This window comes from Carassius gibelio, chromosome B3 (assembly GCF_023724105.1).
Source record: "Carassius gibelio isolate Cgi1373 ecotype wild population from Czech Republic chromosome B3, carGib1.2-hapl.c, whole genome shotgun sequence".
Classification (NCBI taxonomy): Eukaryota; Metazoa; Chordata; class Actinopteri; order Cypriniformes; family Cyprinidae; genus Carassius; species Carassius gibelio.
The window spans coordinates 23,691,868-23,702,388 of NC_068398.1; the positions used below are offsets into that span (position 1 = coordinate 23,691,868).

At 38.7% G+C, this 10,521-nt stretch overlaps 1 protein-coding gene across 2 annotated transcripts; it reads left to right on the forward strand.

Moving 5' to 3' along the window:
* Positions 1-447: 447 nt before the first annotated feature.
* LOC127952359 (rab GTPase-binding effector protein 2-like) lies at positions 448-10,441 on the forward strand. Of its 2 annotated transcripts, none has more exons than XM_052550743.1 (13): positions 448-747; positions 1,355-1,519; positions 2,467-2,555; positions 2,735-3,046; positions 3,277-3,372; positions 7,414-7,512; positions 7,600-7,710; positions 7,839-7,917; positions 8,154-8,165; positions 8,304-8,359; positions 8,505-8,603; positions 8,691-8,807; positions 9,036-10,441. In XM_052550743.1, the coding sequence occupies exons 1-13, from the start codon at positions 702-704 to the stop codon at positions 9,135-9,137; spliced, it is 1,383 nt and encodes a 460-aa protein (XP_052406703.1). In that variant the 5' UTR covers positions 448-701; the 3' UTR covers positions 9,138-10,441. The 2 variants fall into 2 exon arrangements, with proteins under 2 accessions (XP_052406703.1, XP_052406702.1); XM_052550742.1 differs by having other exon boundaries at positions 454-747; positions 2,708-3,046.
* The last annotated feature ends 80 nt before the right edge of the window (positions 10,442-10,521 follow it).

Consider the following 10,521-nt stretch of genomic DNA (forward strand, 5'->3'; position numbering starts at 1 on the left):
CTTTTTTTTTTAATCCGTTGACAAGAATAGCATTTTCAAACAGTTTTTACAAAAATCGTAATGTATAAAAATATGAAATACACACAAGAATATGAGAGCGAATTAATCACCATGTTATTTTATTGCGATTTTAAATTTTAAAAAAATTGCAGCATCTATACTGCGGAAAAATGGTTGTCATGGCAATTAGGACATATCCTAATTTTGAGCATATCCTCTGTAATCGACAAGCTGCGGTGTCTACACAAGTGTTTTATTTCTCTTGTTTTGTCATTCTATTGCACGATCAACCACAGGTTTTGGAAAATATTCAAAGCCATCTAGCTATGTATTTGCATATGTTCTCCAGCGAAGTGCGCGAGGATAGTTCTCATCCTCTCCGGCTGTGTCTCAGATCCTAGTGAGCCGCCTACCTAGACGGCATCACAAGCGCGTGCTCGCAGTCAGCCTACGCCTACGAGGCCCAGAAGAGCGGTCTCTGTAGTCAGCGCACTAGATTTGAGACAACCCCCGCGCGTCTGTGTGGCTCGAGGGAGCATGGTTAGGTAATATCCGCAGGATTGAACCGGGGAAAAGTTGTTTCCTGAACTCTTGTTGAAGCCCGGCCCTGCTGCACTTCACACAGGAAAAGAAAGACGGATGCGGGCGAAGGGAAGAACATCGAAACGAAAGGAAAATACCGAGACCGATGTCCTGAAACCATGGAGGTCTTGGACACGACAGCATTGCGCAGTGAGGAGAACAACGGTATGATCAACCAGCAGCTCACGGTTTAACCTGACTCACAGTCTGAAAATAGAGATCTGGGTCACATTTAGGCAGTTATTCCGAGATTGTTGCGATTGAATTAGTAAACAATGACAATCCAAGCTTGGCGTGCCAACAGGTCTGATCATGTAATGTTAGCTGCCGAATAGACGGCATTATGTCATTCATTTATATATATATATATATATATATATATATATATATATATATATATATATAAAATTAATGCTGATTCTTATCTTCTGTTGTTGCTGATAATACCAGCAGCAAATCAGTGCAGGAGAAATCAACAGGTGTTTAGGACCTGAATCTATATAAGATATATAATATTATATATAATTTTTTATTTTTTATTTTTATTTTTGTGTGTGTCATGTTTAAATCTTGAATAGGCATTGGACAAATCAAATCAAGTGCTCTTAGTGGTAATCTGCTTTTGGCAAAGTCCATCTTGTTAATGAAGTAGAGCTCTTATCATGTATATCTGTCTGGGATCTGTTTTCGTGTTATGCACTTGTTTTAAACGATACTTTACAAACATGAGTGTGTAGGAGAGATTGTGAAGTGCTCCTGTGTTTTCCTTCAGGAGGAGCTGAGGCAGACCTGCAGACGCAGCTCATGGAGTGTCGAGCTCAGCTGGAGCACTGGCAGGGCGTGGCCAGGATCTGTGAGCTTAGCAAACAGGAGGAGCTCCAGGATCTGCAGAAACAATGCGACCAGGAGATCCAGTCCTTGCAGGAGGCTCTGAGAGGTGAGGAGGGAGGGATTGAGGTGGAGGTGAAGCACAAGCCTGTTTGTGGCTACACTGCGTCTTTACAAGAGCAGTTCATCCAGCAATAAAAATGATGTCAATATTTACTCCGTTCCATGTCATTCCAAACCAGTTTTTCTGTGAAACACAAAAGCAATGTTGTACCCAAAAGTGCAAAACACCATAAAAAGAAAAAACCTGTTGATGTTGACACGAAATGGAAAATGTCATCGTCTTTTCTCATCTATCGTGACAGGGCTTCTCCAATGAGAAAAAAATTAGGGCGAGACTTGATTTTATCCATCAGGAATTGATTGGATCATTGTATTTTTGTCATTTGTTTATTATGAGTGAAAAGTTGCTGGATTGGAGGGATAATTGTTTGTTTCTCCTTCAGATGCACACTTCATCAGAGAAGAAAGGGAAGATTATGTTTTTGATGAAAGGTTTTAAGGGCACATGAATTTAAATAGAAGGATGATGTACATGAATAAATCATGTATGTTCCATAAAATTTAAATTTTTTTTAAATTTAAATTATAATAATCCATTTGGTGATGTTAAAAGAGCCTATACAATTTGTGAGCCATATTCTCAGTGTTCTGTAATCTGTATAGTATTTTTAAAGCCAGTCATTATTATTATTACTACCACAAAGTACCAAGTACAATAATAATAAATAGTACATTCATAACTTAAAAATACATAATAAAATTACTATTGGTATTGGTAAAGTAAAAACAGCATCTTTTTTTTTTTCCTTGTTCGATAAACCGTTGCATTTAGTTACATGTTACAATTCAGAAGTTCAGTTGGTTGAAGTTTTATTTCATTTGTCTACTTGCATTTCATGAAATCAGATTTAACCCAAAGAATTGGAATTGATAGGGAATGTGTTTCAGTATACTTCCAGTACGACTGATCCCATTTTTTTTTCTTCATCTTAGAAACAGCTGCTCAGTATGAGGCTAGAATATCTGTTCTGCAGTCAGAACGATCACATTATAGGAGAGCCACTTCACCCCAGGACACTAAGGTTTGTCTGTCCTCCCTTCTCTTTCTCTTTTCCCCTCTTTGTTAACTAAGTTGACTGATTTTTTTGTTTCTCTTTTTGAAAGATCTTTCAGTTTCTTTATTAAAATGCTCGAAAGTCACTTCTGCATTTTACACATTTCATTGTGCATGCAGGGCATTTCTAAAAAGGGTCCTCCACAGGCCGGCTCCCCTCCCCTGCGAGCTGCTGATCATGAGGGCTCAGGGTCAGACTCTGATCCACTGGAGCTATTGGCGGAGACGTCAGATACAGAGACAACAAGCTTTATGATGGACTACTTTCCCCAGAACTGTGACTCCGCCTCCCTGTCTTCGTTCTCTCTGGACACACCCTCTTTGCCCCGACATCCGCCCCCTCAAGATGACACCGCCTCCCTGGTGTCCACAGGAACGCTGGTGCCTGAAGCCATCTACCTGCCACCGCCGGGACACAGACTGGTCACATATGCAGACTGGGACAAATTGCAAACACAAGTCAGTATGCGCCTAGCAGGTGTCCCACAACCATTACAAAAAAACGTTTCAAGAAATTGTAAGATTGTGGTTGCCAGGGCTGGAAAAGTCATTAAAATAAATACTAAAAAGTTTTTCTAGTTAAGCTTGGCTCTAGAATGCTTTACAACTATAAATAACTATGTGGATGATGTCACCATCCCCCAACTAACTGAATATCCAACTTGAATCTGATATCATGGCATTTTTAGCTGGTAGAGCTTCAAGAGGAGGTGACCGAGCTTCAAAAACAGAAAGCTGAGCTGGAGAAAGAACTGGATGTGCAAAGCTCAGAGACACAAAAACAGGTACAGAAACTCTCAGTTCCTGTCTTTCGCCACACAGACCAAGTAAAAACACAGCCAGAATTAGTTGCATTGCTCAATATTTTTGTGTAAACAGTCATACAATGATAGATTGATACATTATTTAATGAGTAGCAGGTTCAAAAGATGACCATCTATTAGAAATATTTTTTGTAACATAATAAATGTCTTTACTGTCTCTTTTAATCAGTGTAACACATCCTTGCTGAATAAAATTGTGTATAAAAATCTTAATGACCCCAAATATAATATAATATATATTTTTTTCAATGTGATTGCATTGCTTTAAGCATACACCCTGATATACAGTAGCATATCTACCAGTGGTGTCAAAAGTACTGACATTCATTACTCAAGTAGAAGTATAGATACTAGGGTTTAAAAAGACTTTTGTAGAAGTTGAAGTATCAACTCAAGCTTTTTACTCAAGTAAAAGTGTAAAAGTACTGGTTTAAAAAACTACTTAAAGTATAAAAGTAAAAGTAATGTAAGGGGAAAAAAATGCCATTAAGAACAAAAGCTTAGGCCGCACCACAGGGGCCTATTGTGTACTACCCCACCTCCTCAAAAAAACATTTTTCTAAAGGCCATAGGCCATAATGACTATAATGTTATATTAAAATGTTCATGTTGAAAAATTTGGGATGCACTAGGCTTCCTGTTTCAGCCGCATATATGAAAATACAAAAATGGTGTGCACATCCCAAACATCCAATTAGGACGCAGGTGCAAGACAACTAAATAATATAGACAAATAAAGAAGTGAAGTCTGAACACTGAAAACTACTGCTCCAGAGGAATTTAATCAAGCAACGTTTCGACCTTCAGGTCTTCATCAGCCGCATATATGCCCATTTAAAATGAACGCACTTTAGTACAATCCAAATACATTAAAGGACTAGAGATATGATGACTAGTTGCCAATAAGTATTGTTATGGTGCAAAAAGTCAAACTTTAGAGGTATGTCATCAATAACCCTTAATGGAATGTAAATGTACATCCATGATTAGCTGCAGGAATCTGCGAGGGCGATGGACAAGAACATTGGTGCAGGCTTAGTAACAATTACACTTGTATGGCTGTCTATTTACAATAAACATTATAGTGCTGTCAAAATGAATTATTATTCCAAGTGATTAATCAAAAACTAAAACTGAAAAATAAGTCATAATCCTGATACCTTCTTGATTGATAGCTTCTTGTATTCGGTACATACGTCTGCTATGTCCAGTGTTCGGGGGGGGAACGAGTTACAAAGTTGGTAAAGCCTATCACAACATTGTCAATCACATCGTCAATCGAAAACGCTAATTTATTCAAACGTCTCGCTACCGAACTACCTACAGTAGCTTAATTTGTGGAGGACGAAGAAAAAGCACTCATTTGGTAAATGAGCCAGTGAGAAATAATAACTTTTAAGTAGGGTCCAGTGCCTTTTCGATACTTTTAAAACGGTACTCCTAAACAGTGCCTGAACCGATACTTTAAAGGGGGGGGTGAAATGCTCGTTTTCACTCAATATCCTGTTAATCTTGAGTACCTATAGAGTAGTACTGCATCCTTCATAACTCCAAAAAGTCTTTAGTTTTATTATATTCATAAGAGAAAGATAGTCTGTACCGATTTTTCCCGGAAAAACACGAGCGGCTGGAGGCGTGACGTGTGGGCGGAGCTAAAGAATCACGAGCGCCAGTAGGCTTTTGCGTTGAGAGCATGTGGAAGCTGTGACATTACCGTGAGGGAAAAAACATCATCCAAAACAATCTATGGCTTACAGTCAGATTCAGCCGTTTATTTATGATCCAGAATTAGATCCCGAGGCTGAAACTGAACGAGAGCAGCAGCAGCAACGACTCGCTCCGAGCGGGGCTCGAACCCGGTCTCCGGCATGGGAGGCGGACGCACTAACAAGGAGGCAGAGATATTTGAAGCAGTTTTACTCACCGCCTGCGGTTCCAACACACGATCGTGACCCTTTTTCGTTGGGATTGCATCATCCTTAAGAAATAAACGATACGCAAATCCGGTGTCAAACTGGGCCTTGTTTGTAAAACAAGCATCTTCGAAATGCAGGGAACAAACACAAACACTTGCACAACTCCGTTGATGCTCTGTAAAAATAAACTCCATCCACTGGTCCCTTAATGCTGTTTCTCTTTTGGTAATCTGTGCAGGGTTGTCTTGCCCTGGCAACCAAAAACACACTTCTTTTGTGACTTTTCGCGACGCTCTCGCTCTGATCAGTGATCAGTGTCTGTTCTCAGCCTCTTAGTGCGCTCTGCTATACGGGAGCGCGCGCTCTTCCGGCAGAAGTGCCTCAGGACCCATATAAGGAAATTCCGCTCCATCTAACGTCACACAGAGCCATACTCGAAAAAAAACTTTCCGAAACTTGTGACAAACCGTAAGGAGTATTTTGGGAACAAAAATACTCCTTCAAACGTACAACTTAATTTTTGAAACTTTGTCCATGTTTAGCATGGGAATCCAACTCTTTAACAGTGTAAAAAACTCAGTACGCATGAAATAGCATTTCACCCCCCCCCTTTAAAAAAAAGAACCACAAAAAAAACTATGGATAACTTTAAAGAACATTACAAATATTTAAAATAAATCCATAGCTTTCAGCTTGGATGCTCTCATTTCCCAAGTTGTGCTTCCCTTAATCTAAGGCTAATAAATGTATTTCACAATCTGGGTCATTATTTAATACAAAACCACACATAATGTTTCTACTGTATCTCTGTCACTCACTCTGATATTTAGTTAAGATGAGTGCTGTCTGTCACTGTCTTAAATCAGTTCTGTGAATTAATGTATGCTCATTCTTTATAAAGTAGCAAAAATGTCGTTTTTAAAATACAGTACTGTGCAAAAGTCTTATGGAAAAATTAGTATTTTCTCCCCAAAAAGGGTTTTAAGCCAGTTATTTATATCTTTTGCTGCAGTGTGTCAGTAGGAAATATCAGTTTGCCATTAATTTTAATAATAATCTAGTGCGATTTTGAATGCACAAGCAGCTTGACAACAGCAAAATGAATGTTTGGAAATGTAAACTGATATTTTATACTGACACACTACAGCAATATATATAAATTACTGGCCGAACACCATTCTTTTAAGTGAAAATACTAACGTGTCTAAGACTTTTGCACAGTAGTGTATGTATAAAGTCCGTATGATTAAATTAAGTATATTTAAATAAGTGTAATTAAAGTATGTGTTCGTTCATATGTGTTAAGGGCTAGATTTTCGCTGGAGGAAACCGCTGTGGTGTGATGAGCAAAAACTTTACAGATGAGAAACCGAGTGATTGTTTATTAAACACATACCTTGTCCTCTGTTTGTTTAAGTGCGCATGCGCTGCTCCGTTCGCGGTCTGCGCCTCTGCGGATTGAAGAGCGCGCTGAAAGACGGGAGGAGACCGGTCTGACGCTGGTTTCATGTGAAATTTAAGGGGACTGACTCTGAGGCGATCGGATACCGGTTCCAAACCCAACCCTACTTTTAAGAAATATATATTTTTTGATAAACGAACCCAAAACTGTCTATGTCCTGGCTGGACTGTGATGTGATTTGTGTCACGTGCAGGTGCGATGGATCGCGTACAGACCAATAGGGTGTCAGAATGGTATATGTTTATACTTCTCATCCAACCACAATCAAATTCACTGCTTCCGGATGGCGCGATTTATCTGGATACTATAGTTTTTTTTTTTTTTTTTTTTTTTTTGAATGATGACACCCGGAATGAAAACAAGCCAAAATGAAATAGCAGTAACGAAGCTATTTTTAAAATGTAAGGAGTAGAAAGTACAGATACTTGCCTGAAAATGTAAGGAGTAGAAGTAAAAAGTCGGCTGAAAAATAATTACTCAAGTAAAGTATAGATACCCCAAATTTCTACTTAAGTACAGTAACGAAGTATTTGTACTTCGTTACTTGACACCTCTGATATCTACAGATAATTACTTTCAAAGCAAATTTATATATTGATATCTTTGTGTTTTTGTCTGTTGCAGTTGTCGGTGCTTCAGTCTCAGGTGCAAGCTTCTGAGACTCTTCTTCAAGACCTAGAGAAGTCATTTAGCCAGTCACAAAATGCCGTTCAGAGCAGATTGGTGAGTAGCAGGTGAATGGTGCAATCAAAGGGCAGCAGGAATCCATGATCCAACATCTTGAGTGTGTGTGTATTTGTTTTCTTGCAGGCGGAGCTGTCCTACTCTCAGAAGAGAGTAAGTAATGAACTCTCCAAGTTGAAAGGTGAAGACACTGATGTGAATGAAAGTAGCCTTCCACCCCGCAGTCCAACACTAGAGGTATGTGAGTGAGTGAGTGAGTGAGTGAGTGCGTGTGTGTTTACAAGCGGATTTGACTAAAGGTGGTCAGAGGTGTGTGTGTGTATGTCTTAATACGTGATGAAGTCAGTGTGTATCTCTGTGCATAGGCAGCTCACTGTGAGGAGAGGCTTCGTATTGAAATAGTCAACCTACGGGAACAGCTGGAGACACGCACAGAAGAAAGCGGTCTGTCAATATCATTAGATGACATTACACGAATGCATTTGACATACATTTTTTGTGCTTTCCTTCACTGTTTGCAAAACAATGAAATTGTATTTTATTTCAGAATAAATCATTTGACTCGTCATCTGCCATTTGTCCTGTTTGTTGAAGCTTCTGATTGTGATTATGATACTTTTCAATGACGTTCTCCTTTTTGTCTTTTCTCCTCATCTTTCCTGTAACATCTGCTCCTCCAGAAATTTTAGAAGGTAAGTCATTCATAATTTCACTTTTTGTCAATCGTGTCAATCCTATTTGTTGCTTGAGGATAGGTTGTGATGTTTTAGTGTATTACCATGAAACTGTGTGTCCAGTGTCAGTTTGTGACTGAAATCTCTCTTCCTCAGTTAAGCTTGCCAGCCTGACAGTAGAGACAGACCGCATACAGATCAAAAAGGAAAAGGTATGGCAGCCTTTAATTCTCAGCAGTTAGGCATGCACGTAATGAAATCATGTGACATCAGTGTAGTGTTGTTTAATGTGTTCAACACAATGCAGTTTGCTAGTATTGCAATGAGAACATACGATTGTCCCATCTGTGAGTGCAGTTGGAGGCTGAGCTGCAGGAGTGTCGTGTGGAGCTGCAGGGTCTGCGAGTGGCACTTTCTCACCTTCAGAAGGAGAACAAATCTCACATGCAGGAGAAGGTAAGCATGCATCTTGGTGTCAATGGGTAAATATCACTGAATGTGATTTATATAGTAGTTTACATCCCTCTACGTCTTGTCTTTCAGGCGGTATTGCAGCAGCAGTGTTTAGAGTATCGCAGTCAGGTGATCAGTCTGCGCTCTCAACTAAACACTAGTCAGGCCGTGCAGAAGGATTTTGTGCAGCTGTCACAGTCACTGCAGGTACTTCGCTGATTTAGGATTAGCATTGAGTTCATACTCTTCTTAATTTTGCAAAAACACTGCAGGCTCTGTTGATTTAATTCCTCAATTGCTGATGGTACACATAAGACCGTGTCCTCACGACATGATTTCTGCTCCAATTTTGACATTGCAGATTAATCTTCGAGATCTATGGCAAAAACTTTAAGCATGGGTTTTTTAAATAATTTCTTCCCTCTGCATTCTCAGGTGAAACTGGAGCAGATTCGCCAGGCAGAATCTCTGAACCAAGTGAAGCACATTCTAGGAGAGGAGCTTGAAGACACTGATCTGTCTGCAGATGCCACATGAAACAGTATAAGAATAGGTGACATTTTGGCCAACCAAAGGGAAGAGAATGTAGTGGACAAGGAGGTGGTCTTCAAAAAGTGCCAAGCTGAGGTGGGCGCCCTACATGAGAAAGAAACCTACAGTGACACGAAGAACTGAAAGGCCATTCCTACACTCATGGGTTCACAATCGTTCTAATGAACTCAAACATATGGGGAAAACACGATTTCTTATCGATCTGTCCAAACTGGAATTGCTAATACTTGAATTTTGTGAAAAGCTAATACACTGACTACTAGCTGACTAGACTTAATGCTACTGCAGTGTAATTCAATCTTCCTGACCTAATCCTTCTTTCCTAACAGATGATGGATATATGTTACTCATTTTCAGCACCTGTCACCAGCAAAATAAACCCCCCCCCAAAAAAAAACATACTGGGGGCAATTGGAACTTTTAGAATTTGTATTTTTTTCTCAGACTTCTACAGATCTACCTGTTATCGCTATAAGAAAAACATCTATGTGCCAAAGTATCATTAATAAATATATAATGAGAAGGATGATCATAATATTTAATATTATTCCACATAATATCAGAATATTTCTCACCTTTATGTGGTACTTATTCTTTTAGCTATCGCAATGTCTTAAACGGTCAATACATTATAATTGTTTGAAATGAGGTGCAACCTCTTTACTACACTATTTTAATAAGCAAAGTGTAATTAGCTGTTGACTAAAAGATTACATTTTTAATTCATATTATTTTTATTCATAAGTAGTGTTACAATTGCCCCACAGTTTCACAGCCATGATGAAATCTTTTATGATATCCACCAGCAACCGTGTTATTCCTTTATTTTAACTTAAAGCCAAAAACCAAGAGGTAAAATAAATATTACTTTCAATTAAATGCATTAGAAAATATTACCCCCTAAAATAGTTTTGGACCTCGAATGGTTTTTGTTGAAACTTATTTAAAAGTGAAATATTCATACTTACTGTTCTCAGACAGCTAGAGAACTTGTACTGAAAAGACAGTTGCCCCCTGCTATAATACTACCTACCCTATTATAATTACTTTTGCATTCAATTTAAGGCCAAAGTCACTTTACTGGAAAGAGCCATCATTTGATTATGAAGCATCTGGTGCCTGAGCCAATGGAACAGTGGAAGATCAATAGTATGCTAAAGAGTTGATAAAACACTAAATCTGTTTGAATGGGGCTGATAAATGTTCATTCATATGTATGTAGCACAGTGCTAGTAACAAATCTGAGTGCATTACATATGTATGAAAAATAAAGATTTACCTAAAAGACATTGACAGATCACGCATGTTTTTTATACACATCTTTATTTTAAGAATAGTGTTTTCATTAGAATATACCGTCCATAACAAT

Bases quoted from the DNA above. Each gene is read 5' to 3' on its own strand.
- LOC127952359 (XM_052550742.1), top strand. From the start codon at position 702: ATGGAGGTCTTGGACACGACAGCATTGCGCAGTGAGGAGAACAACG. The intron at 8,360-8,504 runs GTATGGCAGCCT...CTGTGAGTGCAG, and splicing joins TACAGATCAAAAAGGAAAAG to TTGGAGGCTGAGCTGCAGGA. The intron at 8,604-8,690 runs GTAAGCATGCAT...CTTGTCTTTCAG, and splicing joins AATCTCACATGCAGGAGAAG to GCGGTATTGCAGCAGCAGTG.